The following is a 23,922-nucleotide window of genomic DNA, read 5'->3' on the forward strand; positions in this document are numbered from 1 at the left end:
TCTCAATCAGATATACGTCAGGATTCTCGGTTCGTAATAACTCTTCTTCGTAAAAACATCCTCTAATCGGCTGTTCATTCATATCTTCAAGATTATAAGTCGTTGGGATGGTTTTAATAATTTTAACAATCTTGAATAGCTCCGTGGTAAAATTCGCAGTGTAAGACTTTTCAAAAATATGTTTGTATTTACTTATACGTACAATATCATTTAATTGGAATTTGGTTTACTTTGTCTTCCTCCAATTCCATTGATACCCTTGAATTTTAATTTTGTTGTTGAATCAACATTGATGGGTGCCATACCTATTGTACGATGAACTTTATTATTATATCTACTAGTTATAATTGGAAGAATATCAAGCCATTTGTGGTGACCTCTCATCGAAAATTCCTTGTAGAGCCATGCCTTTATTGTACGAATCACTCTTTCTGCTATAGCTGCCTTCTTTGTGCTAAATGTTGAATAATGAATGATATTATATTCTCGCATGAGAGATGAGAAGCTTTTATTGAAAAATTCTTTCCCTTGATCGCTTTGTATGTGTTTGGGGGAGTATTTGGCTTCTTCAGTACATGTTTCATTGCATTAGTTTACTGTACTACCTTTTTATCTTTAAACTGCTACAGTCCACAGATATTTGGAGTAACAATCTATCACTACAAGTATATATCGGTATCCTTCATTACTTTTGCATAAGGTTGCAGTTCAGCTAAATCTATTTGCCATAGATCTGCAAAACCTTTGATGGTGGTTATTCTTCTACGAAAATTACGTCTTGCAGGTTTATGTAATTCATTAACAACTTGTCGTTTGACATCACTTATTTCATTAGTCATTCTATTTCAATATGATTAAAGAGAAAAGGTGAAAAGTTACTGCATTGAATGATGATGTGACAGTGATCATTAACATGTGAATATGTTTAATATATTATACCTTCTTCACGTAATTCTTCAATTATTGAAATTATTTCATTATCATGTCCGGTATGGTCCGGCTGACTTTGAAGCTACCAATAGTCGTAGGCGAGCAACTAACTCTTTCGGTGAATTCCAGTACACATAATTCACAGGTTTAGAATTATATATTTTCTCCATTTTCACTCGTTTGAATGCTCCACCAATTTTACTTCTACTTCTTATTGGATATTGTCGTGAGTCTAATAGAGGTTTGATAACTTCACGAAATTTTTTAGAATTTGTATTTTAAAACCATTCTTCAGATGATATTGTTTATATGGAGCATTCGTTATTTTCAATTTTTGGAATATACTTGACGAGTTCTTCATTATCAACATCTTGTGGATTCTTCAAAATCATATCATACAATTCTGGACTACCTGCGCATTCATATTTTTTCACTTTATTAGCATCCCAAAATGAAATGTTTCCATCTTTGAAATTTACCACTAGACTTCCCATTTTCAGCTTTTGTGTAATTGGATCCATACGTACGCCAAATGTTCCATCATATGCTGGATTTCTAGATTTTATATTATTCAAATGTTTCATCAAAACATCTTCACCACTTTCATTCATAACAGGTGAGATGTCAGGATCCGAGGAATCGATGTGGGACGATGATGGTGTTTCGAATAGAGTTGTTCTCATATCGTCTTGAAGTGTGCTCGTGTCACTATTCACAGATGATACACTACCAAAAGATTGTTTTCTTCCTATTGGAGTACTCATGGGATAATTTGAAGTAGATTGAACAGTTCCATGATTTGGTGATAACACTGGTGATTTAGAAGTAGCGTTTGATGATAAAACATTCCATGGTTTCATTATGGGCTCATACAATCTTTCAAGTGTCGTAACGATTTTCAATATTATCATTCTGATAGAGTTGAATTTCTGCCTGACAGCTTCTGTTGTCTCTACTAGTTGACGTTTCAAATTTATTTCATTGTTTTTATTTTCAGGATCTTTTTTTGTATTCATAATGCCCTTTTTTTGAATTAAAGCTTAATTCGTTGGTGAAGTGACCACTACAATATTCAGTGATCGAATAAGTTCCAAAAACAAGATCATGGGTATATAAAACTATCGAATCCTTTGCGATATCTACCTTCATCTATTTTTCTATCCTTATCAATGACTAGAAATCCATATTGGTCCTCCCAGCATTTAACACACATCAATTGGAATTGTTTGAATGTTACATCGGTGAAACATGATCTGAATTAATGTGATGTAAATTCGTCTCATCTTGTTTGAACATTATAATGAAATTGGTATTGTCACGCACTAACTGTTTGGGTACCCGTGAATATGTCTGTGCTAGATAAAAAAAAATCAACATCCTTATGACGTCCCATACAGAAATATGATCTAATAATATCTTGCTTTTCACATATCACATCATCGAAAATGAAAACAGAATTAGCTTAGCGTCGGAGGGTTCCACTATTTCTGCATTATTGCTGAATGTATAAAAACCTAATCCTTTTATAGGTTCCAAAACACTTCGCAAGTACTGATATTTAGGTTGATTGAGTGATTTCGAATAGAGATACACATTTCTAAATCTCAGTCCTTGTGGATGTGTTAATAGTGATATCATTGCATTCGTCTTTCCACAATTTGAAGGTCCTATAATGAGTCCTCGAACTGATGATGGAAGTAGTGGACCATGTCTGAATACCCTTTGTCCATTCAATCCACAACCAAATTTCTCATCTAGATTATCTACAGCAAACTTTTCTTTCTGTTTTACAATGCGCATCGTGCCGTGGTTGGAGACTATATAAATGTTATTAGCTTATTCATTTCAATGTGTACCATCAAACGATACGGACGTATTGAAAGTGATCGTAAAATTAAAAGAGTTGTGGTTTTTGTTAATGATTTAATAAACAAACTTCCTTTCGAATTACATCTACCGGGAGGTTATCAATACTGTGGACCGGGTACACAACGTTTAGCTTGTAACGACCCTGGAATCAATAAATTAGATATTGAATGCAAAAAACACGATATTCAATATTCTAAGCATCCATCCGATCTTGCAGCAAGACATTTAGCCGACAAAGAACTTGAATACAGCGCTTGGGATAGGTTAAATCGAAGGACGCGAGTATTGGGGAAAGAGCAGCTGCATTACTTGTCACCAACATTATGAAAGCGAAAAGACATAGGGCATGGGTTTAGTACCAATAAGAAAAAATGTAAGAGGAAACAAACGAAGAAAAATAAAATTAAAAAAGTTGCATTTGGTGCTGGATAGTCCATAAAGTGCGAAATGTATTGAAGAAAGCTGGTGGGAATCAATTTGTGACGAATAATAGCAAAAAAGCTATCACTGTGGCATTGCAGGCGGCACGTAAATACCTTAAAGCTGCCGGTGGAAAGAAGAAAATCCGCACACCACGCATAATTCCTGTTCCCAAGATCGGTGGACTTTTACCATTGATACCAATTTTTGCTGGACTATCCGCACTAGGAAGTTTGGCGGGAGCCGCTGCTGGTATTACCAAGGCCGTGAATTCGGCAAAAGCCAGCAGAGCGGCTTTTAATGGAAGCCAATCGTCACAATAAAACCATGGAGGCTGTAGCATTAGGCAAACGCGGAAGTGGAATATATCTCAAACCATACGTAAAGGTTTAGGACTATATTTAAAACCATACAAAGCCACAAACAAAACAAAAAACTAATTGAACCCCTACCTCAGAGGCCTCTTACTGATCTCGATCTCAGTTATTATGCAAAAAAATGAAAATTCCACATTTTCGTGGTGTTTTTATGCGTGATAGATTACCATCTTCAGGTCCAAAACAAAACGAGACAGCTATTGTTAATTTAGATGGAATAAGTGGACCAGGAACACATTGGGTGGCATATAAAAAATGTGGGAAAGAAGTCACATATTTCGATAGTTTTGGAGATCTACCCCCACCATTGGAATTGACTCGATTCTTTCGAAAATGTTCGAATGTAAAAATCAAATATAACTATGATCGACAACAGAAATTTAATACAGTTCTCTGTGGTCACTTGTGCTTGCAGTTTCTCTCTAAATAAATTCCAAATAAAAATGGATTCAACACCAAAACTGGATCGGGAGGCTATCAAGGGAATGGGGTTTTCACTTAGAATGTTTTCAAAATATGGTACCTTGAAAAAAATGGATAAAGTGATGCTTGCAAATATGCCTAAGGAAGTGATACTTGCATGTGTTGCACATGAGATTGCATATGTTTGGGAAAAGTTGCCTAAGCATCTGCAAGATGACATCGATATAATGAAACATAGATATTGTTTATGAGCACCACCACCACGATCAAAATTCAGAATCGGATGTTAATGACGGTCCTATACTCGGAAATCTATGTGTTGTATTTGTAATATAGAGGATGTGAATATTGGTATCAATAAAAATGATACTTATTACAATACAACACCTTCCAAAAAGTGTAAATTGTCTCAAATGTGCTGTTGCTGTGTACAATAATAAATTGAAATGTGTTTCAAAATATTCATCAGTCATGTCACGAAAGTTCGAGCTACAAGCTGTCGGGACAAGTGTCTTGAGTGCGGATTTTTTTCCACCAATTGAATTGGATAGGAACAGTCGTTATGGATTAGGACTTTTGGGATTCTATGGTGCAATACAATCAATAATATAACTGAAGCTAATAACTTAGTTAGTTTTAGAATCAGTAATGACAACTCATCGATACCCCAAAAGTTGACAATTGAAATTCCATGTGGTGCTATGAAATAGAAGAGATCAATGCCGTCATACAGAAAACATATCATGTTCAGATTGTTTCATGATAAAAAACCAAATGATGTCGTTGCAGATGATATTTTCTATCTACACGCCAATAATAATACATTCAAATGTGAAATGCGATCCAAATATGAAATTGATCTGACACATCCAAATTCAATAGCAGAAATGATGGGGTTCGCTCATGAAATATTTCCACCAAATCAGATACATGAATCATCATTACCAATAAACATTACAACTGTGAGACTTATCCGCTTAGATTGCAATATAATATCTGGTTCATATATAAATGGTGAAGAATCCCACATTCTTTTCTCATTCGATATTGATGTTGAACCTGGCTACAATCTCACTAAAGAACCACACAGTATTATATATATGCCTGTCAGTCCAGAAGGTCGTCAATTGATTCACAACATTACAGTGCGTATTTTGGATGAAAAAAATAACCTTATCGATTTTGGAAGTGAAGAAGAGATTTTCATTATTTGGAATTGAAGAAAATCGAATAACTGTTGTTATGGGTTTCATTTATAATAGACAAAATCGCATTGAACAATCCCAAACGAGTTGCACTATCAAAAAGAAGGTGTGCATAAAAAGAAGCTCATTCCACAAGTGTATGCTAAACAGTTAGCACATAACGCTCTGTCTGTGAGTGATCTTAAATTTTTGAAATCGATTGGATTGAAAGTGAGAAATAACAATGGTGCTCGAAACAAACAATGAAAAGTTGAATATATTCAATGAACCAGTGCTCGATCATTCTCTCATAAGTTTACATGAGCACCATATAAGCCCTATGGATCACCGCTATTCAGGAATTCGGATGAAATCAGAATTGCAATCAATAATCAAGATGTTATACTAGATATTGCCGAGAGCTTCATTTACATAGAAGGTAAATTCACCCCCAAAGATATAGCGAAAACATGCTATCTCTCGAATAATGCAATTGCATTTCTCTTTGACGAAATTCGTTATGAAATGGGTGGTGAACAAGTGGCTGTTGTTAGAAAACCTGGGATAACATCTACAATGAAAACCATGATATCATTTGGACAATCTCATGCTAACACATTATTGACATCTGGTTGGGGACTTTCACAATTGAAGCAAGATATCTTGGATACAAACAGTCATGTTTTTAGTGGAAAACTACCACTGAAATATTTGATGGGTTTTGCTGAAGATTACAACAAAAGTATCTTGAATGCCAAACAGGAATTGATTTTGATTATCGCTCGATCATTCAAAAACTCATATATAGGTGAGGTTGATGCTGATTTGGAAATAAATAAAATCGAATGGAAAATAAGGCATATTGTACCAGATGATAAACACAAGCTCAAACTTTTGAGTAGAATAAAACAAAAGCGGTCTGAATGCCAAAATCAAGTTGGCGTATCGTATGTGGGACCTCTATGAACTACCATCATTACGTGGGACTTCTTCAGACATATGGGCCATCAAAACAACTAACGCATTGGAAACTCCTCGTTTTGTCATCATCGCATTCCAAAGTACTACCACATCTGAAGATAGAACACAAGATATTACAAAATTCACAACTGCTGATATCAATAGTATTCGAGTATACTTGAATTCTGAAGTTTATCCATATGAGCGTTGGAATTTGAATTTCGATAAAAAACTTGATGCTCCTGCTTATTATGCTTTGAGAGTTTCCAGCGAAGTTATTATGATAAAGATATGAGTGAACCTCTGATGGACATTGGACAATTTAGAGAGAATCCACTATTCGTCATCGATTGTTCCCATCAACCGAATGCAACAAAATCATCAACTATTGATATAAAGATTGAGTTTGAGACGAGGAAGACCAAGTTTCCAGACAACACTAAAGTATATGCATTAATTTTGCATGATACAGTTTTAACATACAATGCATTGGATGGTTCAGTTCATAGCAGATATTGACACTTTTTTTTCACTCTATCATGTACTGTTTTATGATCTTTTTTTTTTATTGTAACTGACTTATATCATGTATTGTATTTTATATCATATTTATTGTTTTGTAATCATTTTCTATTGTATTTCATCAGATTTAAATAAATAAAACATGAAAATAATACAAAGTTTTTTTATTTGACATTATTTATGATTTACAGGAACATACAGACTATCTAAAATAACTTCTTCCTCATAATCATCATTTTCGCGACCATCTTCAATTTCCTCTCGATTTTCATCATTCAATTCAAAGTGATGAATAATCCATTCTGGCAAGTATGGTTGGAGGCTATACAGGAATCTTCTTAGGTTCAGTTCAATCATAACCTCACAAAGTTGCCACAATTCCAATTCATTATCCAAAAATTTGTTGCAAACTTCTGCACCACTCCAATAGTTCTCAGCATCACGAAGGCATAATTCGATTTGTTTTTCATCATAGCATACACTCATATCATAAACGTTTGCATGTTCGGCTCCATCACCCAACACCTTCAATTTAGACGACAAATGTTGAACCGATGATTTGAGATCTACAATATCGACCCAATCTTGACTTGCGTACTGCATCCACATCTTTAAATGGTGGAACTGAAATCGAATAAAAAAAAACAATAAGCAACCTCCAATTTTTCAGTGATATAATACTCACATTCCCATTTTACTTGTAGTTACAAAGTGAGTGTATTCAACTAAGTTAGTAATGTTTATATTTCCATATAATTATCATCTAATATATGAATATTAATAAAACAATAAGAAATTCATTATAATTACTATTATTATTCAATCATATTGAATTTGACTAGAGTTATCGTTTTCACACCAAAAAAAACTTTGTAAGCTATGACTAAAGAAATTCACTATAAATTATTACTATTATTCAATCATATTGAATTTGACTAGAGATCGCGTTTTCATGCCAGCAAAACTTGGTGGCTCTGTCCTAAATACATCATCGTATATTTACCACCTGATGAGTTGATACAAGATATATCGTCATCACTGAATTGCAACGAAATACGTTTTGGTAGCCATGTTTTAAATAATTATCATTGCTCACATCTTGCAAAGTTAATAAAATTGATTTACCAAATCGTGTAGAATAAGTTGACATATTTTTAATTATGTACACTTCATCAATTGGCAATGATGATAAGGCCTTTTGCTCTAGTATTTCAACCTCCTGTACAATCGAATTATTAATTTTATTCAAGTCTACTTTTGAAACGGACATGATGAAAATATATATGAAAATAATAACAATTTCCAACAGACAAATACACTCACCGTCTTCCTTCTATTACGAACTGAATAACACTCTACCAATTGCTAACTGCTGCAGATATATTCGTCTACTGATTTCATAGTGTGCCAGGCATTTCTTTTATATTAAACAGTGTGAGTCACCCCCACCATGAAACCGTGAAAGATTCACATTGCTAGTTGCTATCCACTAGAGATGCCTGACGTCACAGCCAAGCCCATCTCCCAACTTGATGCGATAACAGTTGCCGGTACGAGCAAGCAATGGTCGTTGCGGTCTCGGAGAGGGTAGACGCTAGGCAAACGGTCCTCGGCTGCCGTTGTGTCACCATCGATAGCGGGGGTTAGAGCGAACCTTCATCGCTTCGGGGAGAGGTGAGGGCAGACCGATGAATACGCATTACTCTGCCACACGTCGTGGAGTGAACATGTCGCTCTCTAGCCGTTGAACGGTTATTGCTGTGACGTCACTCCACTACTAACTTGGTGCCCTAACACCGATGGAGCATTTATTACTTGGAGGATCTTCGAAGTATGCAGACGTATGTTTGTACATAGACAAACAAGCACATGATAAAACCCTGTACCGTGCATTCTCCTACACACACACACACACATAAACACACAAAATCTCATATGAAAAAAAAATCTGAACGATCCATGCACCAGACACTTCAAGGTCACAACGCCTTGACTTCACTGCACAACAAAAAAAAGCAAATAACACGTCATATTGGTGGGGGGAGGATTAGAACCGGGAAAAAAATTCTGAACGATCCATACACCACACCCTTCAAACAACAAACAATAAAAAAAGCAATTAATACGTCATAGTGGTGGGGGGAGGCCGAGAATCAGCTGTAAACAACTACTAAAACATATTTTATGTAACCATTACCCAAGATTCCTAAAGCGACTGATTTTTGCCAGTTGAGGAGTATCAATATAATATCAACCCCATCAAGAGTTATGTAAAAAATGTCAGAAAAACATACCTGCACCTATGTCGTTCATAGAAAACTGTTTGGTTTCAGGAGTAGATACAGTAGTTCGTCGGCCTTAAGCACTGTTGGTGACGATAGAGGTGAGTCATTAGATAACAACAAAGTATGTGTGATGAGACATTGAATTATTCTTGATTGAGTGGAGCTTCAGTGGAATTTCGAGAGTTATATTTATCAGATCGTCAGTAACAAGTGAACGTTGATAATGAAATTTTCAATGTTGAATAACGATAAAGCAAATCATACCACAAAGCAGCATCCTCGTTTCTTTTTTATATAGATTGTACACGCCAAACTTCCATCATCATTTTTCCGCTGTAATTATTATTTATAATATGTGCCGACGACACTCGTGTGTATTTTCCGTTCAAGGTGAACGATTCGGCAGACGCTATTGATATGATTAATGAAGACCTATCAAGACTCAAAATTACGATCTGACGATGCCAATTGTATCCAAAAAGTTCAGTTCTCATGTTTCCGCCAAATTTACGGTTTTAGAAGAAGATATAGGATTTCACATAAGCTGAAAGTAATTGAATGGCTAAATATATTTCATCATTGTCGTGAATTCTTTTATAAAATCGTTAAAACTGATACATTCGAATATCTGTTCAGGAGAGTAACATACATGACTGATGTTCACAATATTTACTCGACAAGGAAACTTCTTATTGATATTCCAATACATATTGATGAAATCATTACAAAAGCAAAATACAAGTCTCTGATAAGATATGAAAAATGCAGTGCAGCTGCATTGAAAATATTATAAACAGATCACAAAGATTTCATATCGTTAGTTATCAAAAGAGAAAAAAGGCATATTTATATAGCTGAAACGTGTTAACATAGTGTTGGAATACCAGCATCATCGATAAATTCCAATTATTATAATGATTCTTCATTCAACAAACAAAGAGACGTAACTTTTCACTTATAGTCAGTGTGCATACTTGAAAACTGGCTATAATTCAAACTATCCAAAGGAACTCATCATTCAGGCCAGTCTCAACTCCCTACACTGTAGGTTAATGAACTGACACCTATTAGATAACAATACCACGAAGGTCGTTGGATTTTATCCGACAAGATTCAGTGCAGGATTGTTTACCGAAGTTATTCCTGCATATACTGTTGGCGATACAACTGCCGCAATGAATTTTCAATTATTAGAACACACTTGCACACTGGTTTTGGGTTGTTTTGCCACTCGTCAGTGCAAGGTAGTATTTATCATCAGCAAATCTAAAGAAATTAACTTTAAAGGTTCAAGTCAGTCTCGAATATACCTACATAGTAGGTTGAATGGACCGACGCCTATCAGAAAACACTACTCCCTGACTAATACCACGAAGGGCGTTGGATTATATTCGACAGGCGTCAGTGCAGGAATCTTCACAGGAAATTTCCTGTATATGCGATTAGCTTTACAACTGAAAGAGTCGACCTTCAATTTTGGAACGGGCACATTTGCAGACCGGTTTCAGGCTCATTAGCCACTCATCAATGCATGATAGTGGCCATCATCGACCTGAAGTCAATGATATTCCATAATTGAAAGTCTTTCAGTTGTATTGCTAATTGCATATGCAGGAAATTTTCTGTGAAGATTCCTGCACTAACGCCTGTCGGATATAATCCAACGCCCTTCGTGGTATTTGCCGGGGGGGGGAGTTGTTTTCTGATAGGCGTCAGTCCATTCAACCTACTCTGTAGGTATAGTCGAGACTGGCTTGAACGTTCAGAGTTCATTTCTTTAGATTTGTTTATTGCCATTCTTCAAGCATACCCCACTGACTAATAAGAAAGTTTATCTTCCTTATTCAGAGGAATCGGGCAAATTACGGATATGCGGTTGGTTAGTACCTCGTCCACTAGATGAAGTGACATTTTATTGTTCGCTCCAACTTAGGAAGAGGAATGAAATACTCTGAAAGAATTCCGATTTTCAATTATGGAATATCATTGACTTTAGGTCGATGATGGCCACTATCTTGCACTGATGAATGGCTAATGAGGCCGAACCCGGCTGCAAGTGTTCCCTTTCCAAAATTGAAGGTTGACTCTTTCAGTTGTGTTGCTAATTGCATACGCAGGAAATTTCATGTGAAGATTCCTGCACTGACGCTTGTCGGATATAATCCAACGCCCTTCGTGGTATTAGCCAGGGGAATAGTTGTTTTCAGATAGGCGTCAGTCCATTCAACCTACTGTGTAGGTGTATTCGAGACTGGCTTGAACGTTTGAAGTTCATTTCTTTAGATTTGTTTACTGCCAGTCTCCAAGCATAGCCCACTAACTAATAAGAAAGTTTATCAACGGCATAAAGTCGGTATTTCCGATAATTGAAAATCGAATACCTTCACATTATCATTTCTCGAACTAGGCTGAAGTGGACAACAAAGAATAGGTTTGTCATCGCCTCATCTGCCTGTGGACGAGGTAACCAACCACATATCCGAAATTTGCGCAATTCCTCTTTGAAGGAAGTTTATTTGGAAAAGACAGTTTTTTGGCTTTCTACCTCTTCATCATCATACAAAAATGTGGGAATACAAAAGCAGGGAATCCTAAAACTAATCTTTCCCAGACGGCTTTCCACATTTTTTCCATTCCATTTTAGTGGAGATCCCTCAAACCATATAGTTCTAAAAATTCTAATAGTTTTCCGTGGTTTACATAGTCAAAGGCTCGGCTTAAATCACAGAAGATTGCTGCTGGACATTCATCAGCAGCAGTATGTTCGATTATTTGGTTGAAAAAAGATAATATAGCGGTTGATGTTGATATTCCGCCCTAGAATCCATGTTGTTTTTCAGATGAAATCTTATGCTTCTCAATGAAATTCCAAAGACGGTCGATAAAGGCATATTCAAATAACTTTGAAAATACAGTTGGAATAGTTATCGGTATGTAAATTAGAATAATTTTTCTTGTGAATCGGTATGACTTTTCAAATTTTAATAGCATTTGGAAATGAACCTGTATGAAAAGATAAATTCACCAAATGAGTTAGGGAAGGAATAATCCCGAGGACATCCCTCAAAATAAATCCTGCGATCTCATCTGATCCAGCAGAATTTTTATTATTTATTCTTCTCTTCAGAAGTAAAAGTTCTTTTTCGGAAAACGGTTGCAAGAACATGCTCACCTTATTGAAATCGTTGTTACGCTTGAGTGACTGATTTTAGGAATATTGTTCAATAGATTAATAGGAGTTTTGATGAAAAATTGGTTGAAGAGAGAAGCTTTTTCAGATGCATCTTCTGTCAATTCTCCGTTATTATTGATTACTATATTTTGGTCAGTTTTCTTATACTTGTTAGATAATTCTGAAATAATTGTCCACGATGTACGCATAGTATTTGATGAGTTAAATTTTTCAATTAGTAGAGATGATTGTTTACGTTTAGCTGTTCTGTTAAATCAGAATATGTTTTTTTCAGTATAAAAAGTTCCTTCAAATTGGAATTTGAATGGATTACAGATTCATCAACCCATTTTTCGAATTCATTTTTATAGTAATAAGTGCGATTGGGAAAACATAAATGATATAAAAACAATCGATAAAAATTAAGAAAAGCTTCATTCAGATCTTCTATATTCTGAAATGTTTTCAATTCTCTCTTTCTACTGCATTATGAAATTCATGTATACTTTTCTTATCAAAACTTCTCTCAATCTTAGTTTTTGTAGGAACATTCATTCAAGAGAATAAATCCATTTCAAGAAAACACGGTTCTATGATCAGATATTTCATTATCGAAAACACAGCATAGCCCTTTGTTATCAAAATTTATAAAAATTTGATCTGTTGTTGAAGATGAAGTGTCTGTCACTCTAGTCGGCCACCTCACCATCGGGCGCAAATCAAAACATAATGAATTAAATAATATATTCTTGTGCATGTCAAGATTGAAATCCCTGCATATGATGGAATTTAGATAGGTTTATAAAGATGATACAACACGTCATAAATATTGTTGAGAAAGAATTGAACGTCTCCACAGGGAGATCCCTAGCAATTCAGAATTATATTTGTCATTTCCTTGATTTGAAAGATGCCGCACATACTTCAAAATTCTGTTCATTACAGAAATCATATAAATCAATTGGTTGTATTTGGATGTCATTTCTTGCCCATATGCCAACAGCACCACATTGTTTTGTTGTTCTACAGTAGAAAGAAATCTAATCATAGTTAGTAAAATGGATTGAGTTCATTGAGATATCTTTTAGTCCAGTTTCAACTTAGCATAAAAATTTTCATGTTTCCAAATCACTTGTATCACTCAAAAGTTAGTTGATTTTATCAGTTGTCAAGGTATTAATGTTTAACGTAAGTGAGTCAGGCTTGAAAATTATGGAATTGGGCGGTTCATTTTGTGTTTCACTAAAAAACGGTTAACGCATGCACCATAAGGCCACTCCTCCGGGTCCATCGCTTTCTTAAAATTATCCTTATAAAAAGTCACCTTGAATGAGAAATAAATAGACGGAAATTTTGAGTTCAACGCTTCACAGTTTACCTCCGGGAAACTTCCAACAAGTGACTGTTGTAACTCATTGACTGTTGTTTGGGGATCCAATCTGTACACATGCAGAGAAACATGTTTTGGCACTACTTTCACAGATCCAGTTTCTTTATTATTTTCAATGACAAGTGACCTTTTTCGTTTTTTCGCAACTTCTTTCCAGGCTCCTTGGGATTGAGAAGTGAAAATCTCATCCTCCTCATTGATATTGATACAATCATTCATTAGTTGTTCTGTTTCAACCTGGGCTATTGCTCGTGACAAGTCATTCGACGAATTTTTTTCAGTTCTGTTTTGGGATTCCAATTTTGTTTGGGATACCGTTTCATTTACTTTTACGATATGTGAGTCATATATATTTTGTTCACTATTCAGACTTTTCTTTGCTTGCACTTTTTCATGGCCAATATGTTTTGTGGGCTTGACTTTTTGTAGAGAACTGTCTGATTCGGCGATAAAGATATTTTTGTTGTGCATTTGATTTAACAATTCTACTTGTTTATTCAAAATATTGATCTTATCTCGAAGTTTATCAATGATGATGTCTTTTTGCTTCAAAATATGTTTGAAAATGTTTATGTCTACCTTTTTGTCGGCATCAGCAATGCTGTCCATGACATCATATAGGGCACTATCACTTTCAGTTTCAGCCACAATTTCATCTTTTTCACAGCAAATCATTTGTGTATCATAGATAATTTTAGCATTACGATATTTTGCACAACTTATATGATAGGAACTTCCACAAATTGTACATTCATAGCTAGTAACTACTTTGGATTTACACTTTTTACACAGAGCATCAGCCGACGAGCTACTACTCCTACCGGCCAACTTTACATTCGCAGAAGAGAAGGAGATGAACGCAGAAGAGAGAAATATGAACGGAGGAGAGAGAAAACGATCACGTTGAAATGAAACTTATGAATTACTACTAAATATTCAAGAAAAACAGGAGACAAAAGAGACTTTTTGTTGATTATTCAAGAGAAACAACGAGGAAGATGATAAATTATTGGTGAATATTCAGGAGAAACAAGAAGAAGACAATCAGATGTACCTTCATTCATTTGAAGATTTTATATCTACTCAAATGAATAAAGGAGAAGTAGGTACAGCAATTCGAAAAAAAGTGTCAGTGAATAAAGGAGGGATTGGAGAAAGTAGTCGATGAGAAGCTTGAAGGGGTTGAAAGAAAATTTAAAGGAGTCGAAAAGAAATTTAAAAAAGGGGTTGAAGGAGTCAGAGAAAAATTTGGAAAGAAGCTTGGAGGGGTGGAAAAATGCAAATCGGACACGACATCCCTCCCGTCTAGCAATCTTTTTGTTAAAACTCCATACCTCCGATGGCGAATCTTCATAGTCAATTTATAGCAGACAATTTGAGGTTGCTGCAGAAAATAATATGAGGAAAAATGGTACTAAGAAGAGAGGCCTTAAAAATTCTGCAGAATAGTCGGGTAGATAAGTGGAGGGATTATGAAGCAGCCTTATCAGATTTGGCATTGGGTATGGTAGTGAACATCTTCGACACCAAGCTCAGCTGAAGGTGAGAACTAGAAGTCCATCCGAAAATTCACTAGAGTTTGGAGCTGGAGTGGAAAGGTTGGTAAGTCTCGCCTACCCAGAAGCACCTGACAACTTCACCCACTGGATTAGTGTCCATAATTTCATCGATGGGGTTCATGACACAGAGCTGCAGCAGTCTATGAGGATGGCACGTCATAAAAAAATGAATGAAGTTATCATTCATGTCCTAGAATTTGAAGCTACCAAAAATGCTTCGCGAAAATAACAAAAAGTTGTAGTGAGGGCTATCAATGGGACGAAAAATGAAGGAACAGATCGACTCACTATAGGTTTGAAGGAATTCTTCAAGAAATATTTGATGAATAGAACTGCATCCATAGCAAGAAGGCAGCCCCTTGCCTTATTATATCTGCGGCACAGACAGAGATTTGAGGCGGAACTGTCAATCACGTTCGGCATACACGGAAAAAAGAGATTGGCGTACCCCAAGTCATAATACAATCATTGTCTAATAGCAATAATTATTGGATCTGAACAGAATTGATTTCAAAATTCTGAATAAGTATTCATTATCAGTATATACTAGACTGAAATAGTGGCAATGCTGATGACTAATAGACTTCTTCCTGTTGACTTCATGAATACCGTCGGCGTCGTTTCTTGAAACGAAAAATTGAATATACCGAAGCACATTGGGAATTTTCACAACTTAGTAGTCAATAAAAATTAGGTTGTTTCAAGACTTTTGTCCATTTATATGAGTCTACTTCGAACTGCAATATCTCACTGATCAGTCATTCATATATAATTAAGAACAAATTAGTCACTCAATTTGATTGAAACGAGCGTCATATCAATCAGTGCACTTTTGCTAACGTAACACGTAACACATGTCGATTAATTCCGTCAGCATAAAAAATTGTACTCGGGATTCGATGAAGTCTACGAAGGCCGTTTTTATTTGAACCTGATTGGCGCAGGTTCTACCAGTGCTTGAAAATATGGTGGTATCTTGGCGCAGGAACTCCGTGAATGATGGTAAGGCAGAACTCCAACGCTCAATTTCTTTAATTTTCGGAGGGTGGTTTGTGAAACGTGCGGACGGGAGTGGTCATGGAGTAGATCCAGTTCTCTTCTGTTGACCATTACTGGCATCTGTTGACGCAATTTTTAGTACATTTCGTCGATTTCCTCGTGAAAGGACACTGCTCTGATATTTGGCCCAGTTATAGAAAGTCATAGTGAATAAAACCAGCCGCTGACCACCATACAGTACCCATGTTCTTTAGTGAGTTTTTGTTTTTGCGAAGTACCTGGGTGGCTCATAGGTGTCCAATCAGTGTCCTCAACGTCTCATTTTGTCATAGAGGATCCATTTTTCATCACACGTGACGATCCAATCCAGAAACAATAATTGACGTTATGCAGTAGCAAAGAAGAACATACCTCAAAACGTAACAATTTCTGTTGATTGTTCAAATCGTGGGGCACCCATGTTTTGATCTTTGTGGATTTTCCAATATGTTTTGAACCATCAAAAACCGCATGGTTGGTGAAGTCCAATTTTTCCGACATTCCACGCACCGTTTGTGGTGGTTCAATCTTCACCAGGGTCCTGAAATCCTCGTTCTGGATTACTTCAGAACAATCACTTCGGGGCTCATTTCGAGACTAAAATCTTCCGATAAAATTTGGCAAACCAACGTCACATAGTGCGTTCATTAACACTATTTTGTCGAGATATTTCGGCAGCGCTTCGGTTCAGTTTGAACACGAAGAGGAAAATTGTCTGAAAATAGCTCTATACCCATATAGTGATAAGCTGACGAAAGGCAAAAATTTGATCTTGAAAATCACCCACAATTTATAGAGTATAAAATTCTTCACCGTTCAGTATACAGGGTGTCCCTGGACTTCCTCTTTCCTCTCGGGAATGTATAGATGGGGTCAAAATATCACCAGTACTTCATATAACTTTTTTTCCTAAAATCCTTCGTTACCAAGTAACGGGCCCTCGAAGTTACCAAATGAAAAATGTTTTTCTTTGATAACTTTTCAAGTTAATATTCAAAATCATCCAAATTTTGGTAATTGACTAAACAAATGAATTCCTTCGATGAGCTTTCATGCATGAGTCAGTTGTTTTGCTACAAAGTCAGGAACGGACTACCCCTGATGGTCCACACCCCAAAACTTTGAAATGACAGATATTTTTCAATATTTTTCAACAAATTAAGGTTACTTGGACAATTTTATGAATAAAAGTACTCGTGTGGAAAATCAATCGGAGCAACGAGTCTTGATAAAAATGTAGTTCTACTCGACGACATCAAAACCCGCTCGTCCACCATTATTTGAAATGAATAATTATCAAAGCAGAAATAATAATGATAACGTTAATTCAACAATATTTATCCTGAGATGTCTACCATTATTCGAAAATATTAGTTTTTAAGGAAAATGGAAATAACGAATTTTTATAATGCAAACACGTTTAACTAACGAAACTCAAGAGCCTCAAGAGCAAACAGAAATGAAAAATCCGCTACAGAAACTGCTCGATATGACCACCTTCTCTCTCTATACATTTTCTTAGTCTGCGAAGACACCCTCTCTGTACTTGAAATAGCATTCCAGGGTCGTTTCGTATGGCTTCACAATGTAATGTTATTCTATTCAACAATGCATCTCTTGTGTGAATAGGTGTAGCGTAAACAAGGCTTTTTAGATGCCCCCACAGAAAGAAATCCAATGGATTTAAATCCGGAGCCCGCGATGGCCATGAATATGGCCCACCTCTACCAATCCATCTATTGTGGAAAATATGGTTCAGATGGTCACGCACAATCAAACTAAAATGAGGAGGAGTGCCATCATGCATAAACCACATATCTCTTCGGGTTTGCAATGGAACATGTTCCAAAAGTCCATTCAAATCGTTCTGAATGAACTCCAAATAACGTTCTCCATTCAATCGGTCCTGTAGAACGAATGGTCCTATAAGATGGTTTCCTATGATACCAGCCCAAACATTCACGTTGAATTTCCGTTGGTGTTTGGTTTGCAATATCCCATGGGGATTTTCTTCGGCCCATATATGGAGATTATGAGAGTTGATAACTCCATCTCTACTGAAACCTGCTTCATCAGTGAATAAAACTCGATTAATAAAAGTCATTTCCTCTCTTTGCCTATCCATGAACCAATTGGCATATTCCAGTCGTGCTGGAAAATCTTGAGGTGTCATGGCATGTACCTTCTGGATGTGAAATGGGTGGAGCAGTTGTTCCCTAATTATTCTATGAATAGTGGACTTGGATGTATGGAACTGTTCTGATAGATTTCTGATGCTCATTGAACGATCATAGCGACGGCTTCCAAAATATTTTCCTCCAATACAACGGTACGTACAGTCCTAGGAGCGCCCTCACCACCTCGTTTCGGCAAAACTGTACCTACAATAATATCGAAATAAAAACAACGTGCTCAAATTAATTATCAATTATTACATACCTGTCTCCCTCAAGCTGCGATCGACACGCTCGAATGTTTCTCTTGACGGTACCGTTCGATTGGGAAAATGCTCGGAATACAGACGACGAGCTTCTGCAGCATTACAAAATGCTCGTCCATAAAATACATGCTTATCTGCATATTCATTGAATGTAAACTGTTCAGCCATATCAAAAAAATTCAAAATATCCTATAGAATATTGACAATACAATAATAGTCATATGACAACGCACCACTCAACAAAACAAAATCGCATTCCAGTTTCTCATTTTTTATCAAAACTTTCTAAAAGGTTTTTTTGTCAACATCTGTGAAAGAAATGAAACATAATTATTCCCTGGATATTTTTCACCTGATCATGTGCAGCCGTTTTTGTAGTTCATTCGTTTGCTTTTTATTAGTATAGTAAATATTTTTTCCGATGTGCGTTTTTTCAGCTAAATTTAGATTCGTGTTAAAGAATTTCTCCCATAAAATTATAATTATCAGTGAAACTCCTGAACAGTTTAGCTGTGAAGAAGAATTTAAAACATTCAAATGTTGAGTTTCATGACATTCAGATAACTGATCAACACGAAACGTGATTATTCCACACGTATTATGTACATACAAAATATGGAATGAATTCGATATTTCATAGTAGAGTAGCTTGTTAGTTTAAAAACACCACGAATCTACAGAACTTGATATTTCTTTTGAAAAAATATCTGCTATCACAATTGTGACTTAAACTTCCATATAGATACTGTACTTTTCGTTTACGACTTCATTTTAGCATACTTTGTATTATTCCTGTTATAAATGTTGTTGAATTAACGTTATCATTATTATTTCTGCTTTGATAATTATTCATTTCAAATAATGGTGGACGAGCGGGTTTGATGTCGTCGAGTGGAACTACATTTTTATCAAGACTCGTTGCTCCGATTGACCTTCCACACGAGTACTTTTATTCATAAAATTGTCCAAGTAACCTTATTTTGTTGAAAAATATTGAAAAATATCTGTCATTTCAAAGTTTTGGGGTGTGGACCATCGGGGGTAGTCCGTTCCTGACTTTGTAGCAAAACAACTGACTCCTGCATGAAGCTCATCGACGGAATTCATTTGTTTAGTCAATTACCAAAATTTGGATGATTTTGAATATTCACTTGAAAAGTTATCAAAGAAAAACATTTTTCATTTTGTAACTTCGAGGGCCCGTAACTTGGTTACGAAGACTTTTAGGAAAAAAAGTTATATGAAGTACTGGTGATATTTTGACCCCATCTATACATTTCCGAGAGGAAAAGAGGAAGTCCAGGGACACCCTGTATACCACTTGTTATTCTTCCAGAAGGATTAATCAACTCAAGCCAATAAATTCAATTTCAGTCAAGGAGGACCTTCATTGACGTTTTTTGTTTTTTACTATTTTGCAATTTCCAACTGACAAATCTCGTTAACAGAACAAATGAACACAAAATAAACACACAAAATGATAAATAATGGGAAAATATCCACATTCTTCCCCCCTTCTAGGGTATTTAGTTGTTATCTAGCTTCAACTTACATATCTCCCTTACTGGTCGCTTGAATTCCGAGGATGACGTTTCAATATCATCTACCCGGATTCTTCCGTCAGGTCCAGGATATATGCCGGTTATTCTGCCCAACTTCCAATTATATCTAAGAGCTTGATTATCAACGAGTACGACGATATCATTTGAAGCTATTGGTTTATTATCATTTGGCCATTTACTCCGCCTTGATGGTAGGTACTCTCTGGTCCAGCGATTCCAGAGAGAATCTGATAACTTGCGAGATATTTTCCATTCTATCCTCAGATTATTTGCACTTGGATTCAATAGAACTAAACCATCACCTTCGGAAGAACCAATCAAGAAGAAGTTCGGAGTAAGTGACTCTACATTGATAGAGTCAGACGATCTTCTACGTTGGGGAAAAAAGTTTGCATTGTTTCCTCTCGACGACTCCGATCGTGGAAAAATTTGCCGATAGTTCTTTTTACTGTTCCAATCAATCTCTCCTCTCATGTGAGTTGAAGAAGGAGGGATAAAATTGGAAGTGATTCGGCTTCCAGACATACAATCAATTAAACTTAAATGATCCATTTTTTCGATGGCTTGATGTATTTATTTTGCTACACCTCTTAGAGCAATACAACTGGTTGGCTAACATCTCTTGACAACCATTTTGATACATTTGTTCGGCTAGAGAGAGCCATAATTCCATCTTTTGGTTGAGGACACAGACTGGCAAGCTAATTACTTACACTCAGAGATTTTCCATTCTTGAAACAGCATATCTCTGTAGGGAAACTCTCTTGTTGTACACACTGTACCCAAGTTTTCTCAGCATCAGATTTTTTTTGTCAAATTGGGTTCGAACTTTTTTTGTTTTTGAGAATGTTGATAAATCTCAAGCACCAGACTGTAGAACGAATTATTGTTATCCACTTTGATAATCTTTCTACAAGTGGTAAACAATTTGCATAGTTCCTAATAAATATACATGTTCCAAACTGTTTTGTTTCAATTCAACATCCACTTCACACAAATATTTTATGTTTTCTTTTTGGCACGACCAGAGTTATTTGGACTGAAAATGAGGCCCAGAAAACCATTGGTCTGAAATAATTTTTTTATTCAGTTTTGGACCTCGCAATGGAGGGGAGACGAAATTCAAAATTTGCCCAATCTCTTACTGAATGACAAAATGGTTCAGACTTTCACGGCTGAGGTTTTCAGTGTCATTGCTTTATGAGTGACAGCAAACATCCTGAGCAAGGCACGACCTCCTAAATGCAACATCCCTAAAAGAGAGATTGCAGCCTCAAAGAGCTTGAACTCTGATAAGAGCATCACGATACTTCCAACAGACAAAGTAAATACCACGGTGATTCTGAAAACGGAAGAATATAACAACAAAATTGAAGAACTACTAGACATGGCAAATTATCACAAACTTCAACAGGACCCAACGCAATCTAAGTTAAGAAACGTGAACAAAATCATAAGATCTTCCTCACTGTCCTAAACCACACAGAAAGCCATTTTAAGAACAGAAGCTGTTCCACCTAGGCTCTACGGGCTTCCGAAAATACACAAAATTAACATGCCACTGAGACCGATAGTCAGTACCCGGGACTCTCCGACCTACCACTTGGCGAGACTTCTGGCCTCGTTCCTACAACCCCATGTGGGAAAGGCCAACTCCTACGTCAAGGACTCGGCAGACTTCGTTGGTAAAATTACGGGCTTAACGTTGGAGCCGACGGATATTCTGATCAGCTCCGAAGTGGTGTTTTGTTTACCACTTTGTTATGTTCCACTGGAATACTCTCTGAGGGGGTTAGCCCACGTGTTGCCGAATAACATCGTCGAACTCTTTAGAAACATGTCTCACAGGAAGTTACTTTCAACGGGGGGAAACTTCTATGAGCAACTAGATGGCGTTGCGATAGGGAGTCAACTTAGCCCAGCAAATTATTTCATGTAACGGTTTGAAGGGAACGCGATAGTCACTTTTGAATTGAAGCCAACTTTGTGGTTACGTCACGTGGATGACACCTTCGTCATCTGGAAACATGGAAGAGACACCCTAAACCGTTTCCTAAACCACTTGAACGCCCATCACCCGAGCATAGAATTCACCATGGAGATTGAGCAAGACCAACGGATAGCTTTCCTAGATGTACTAGTAGAACAATGTGGTACCAGACTAACCCACAAAGTGTATCGAAAACCCACACACACAGATAGATACTTGCACGCACTATCGAATCACCATCCTAGTCAAAAGAGAGGAGTCATCTCCACTCTAACGGAACGGGCTCGGAGAATATGTGAACCAGAACATCTGGAGAGGGAACTGAAATACCTTGAAGTGACCCCGAGATCGAATGGATACAGTGCCTCCGAGACCAGAAAAGCCGTGAAACCGAAGGGCACCACGGTTCAGAAAGCGAAAAAGGATCAGATGGTTGCACGCGCATATCTACCGTTTATTCCTAGGGTAACGAACAGAATTGGAAAATTATTGGGCAAACACGACACAGTAGAGGTCTATCGCATACCGTGCACTTGTGGAAAGGTATATATTGGAACTATCAAACGATCCATGGGAACAAGACTAAAAGACAATAAAAGGAACTGCAGACTAGGCCAAACGGAGAAGTCAGCTGTGGCAAAACACGCACTTAGTGAAGGAGACCATAGAATTTTGTTTGGAAACACAGAACTAATTGCCTCCAAGCAGGAATACCATAGCCGACTGGTACCGGAGGCAATAGAGATCCACAAACACACGAAGAATTTCAACGGAAAAGAAGAAGCGGTGAACCTTAATCAAATATGGAACCCCATTTTAAGGAATTCGAGAATAACGAACAGGGCAACAGGCAGCAAGATTGTTAATATTCCAGGTTCAAGTGCAGGAACGAGTACAGGTACAAATGTAGGTACAAATACAGGTACAAATACAACTGATTACCTGACAAGGCATAAATACGCTTCACGAAGCATAAAAGGTAGTCATCGTACAGCAAGTCATGATGGTCAAACCTCTGAAGAAGCTAGCCACTCGCGCCAGCGAAACGTCAGGAAAGAATTCCAAAAATCCACGGCTTTCAAACTCGAAAAGCAATGACACTCTTACTGAATGTCTACATTGAAATATGTTCAGAATGTCGTGCTCTTGCTTTTTTACAGCTGATACAATTTTTAGGTGTAATGTTGCGACAGTTGAGTGTTTTGAATTGAAGTCTTTGAGTGACTGCTCAAAAAATCAAATGGATTCAAATACGGTGACCTTACGGGGCACTCCACTTATCCTCTTCGACCGATCCACCTACCAGGAAAGATTCCTTTCAATACTCACGAACTGCAAGGGCATAGTGAGCAGGTTAACCCATCTCGTTCAAATGAAATTTTTTGCATTGTAGTAACATTATGTTCCAGAATGTCGCTTCGACAGTGTTTTGTAACAATTTGCAAGTATACATTCATACTACCGGATTTTTGTCATCAAACAATTGGAAGTGAAAAAGTTTAAGAGTTCATCCATTGGCAGATCTTGCAATGATATTTTTTGGGAAAATTACTGCATCATATTTCAAAACTTTTCAATTTCATAAATTGAAGTACAGTACATTCAAAAAACATTCATAACATTCCATTAATTCTGAGTGAAACTATCAGAAATCCGATGAAAAATTTAAACCTCATTTTACACATGGATAATAAACATGATGAATTTCTAACATGCACATGTGGAAGATCGGCTCAGCTATGGAACGTGTTTGTGCAGAAAGTCTTCATTTCTCGAAAAAAAATTATAAGATGTATAACTG

At 36.6% G+C, this 23,922-nt stretch overlaps 1 protein-coding gene across 1 annotated transcript; it reads right to left on the minus strand.

Annotated features, from left to right (window-relative positions):
* Positions 1-10,367: 10,367 nt before the first annotated feature.
* Positions 10,368-16,335, minus strand: LOC111516703 (uncharacterized). Its single transcript, XM_074180029.1, has 2 exons — positions 16,332-16,335; positions 10,368-14,446 (listed from the first exon to the last, which is right to left on the minus strand). Exons 1-2 carry the CDS (start codon positions 16,333-16,335, stop codon positions 13,353-13,355), a joined length of 1,098 nt encoding a protein of 365 aa, XP_074036130.1. The 3' UTR covers positions 10,368-13,352.
* Between the last annotated feature and the right edge of the window lie 7,587 nt (positions 16,336-23,922).

The sequence above is a fragment of the Leptinotarsa decemlineata genome, unplaced genomic scaffold (assembly GCF_025532065.1).
Source record: "Leptinotarsa decemlineata unplaced genomic scaffold, Ldec_3_MD MMD2_P_RNA_scaffold_2, whole genome shotgun sequence".
Lineage (NCBI taxonomy): Eukaryota > Metazoa > Arthropoda > Insecta > Coleoptera > Chrysomelidae > Leptinotarsa > Leptinotarsa decemlineata.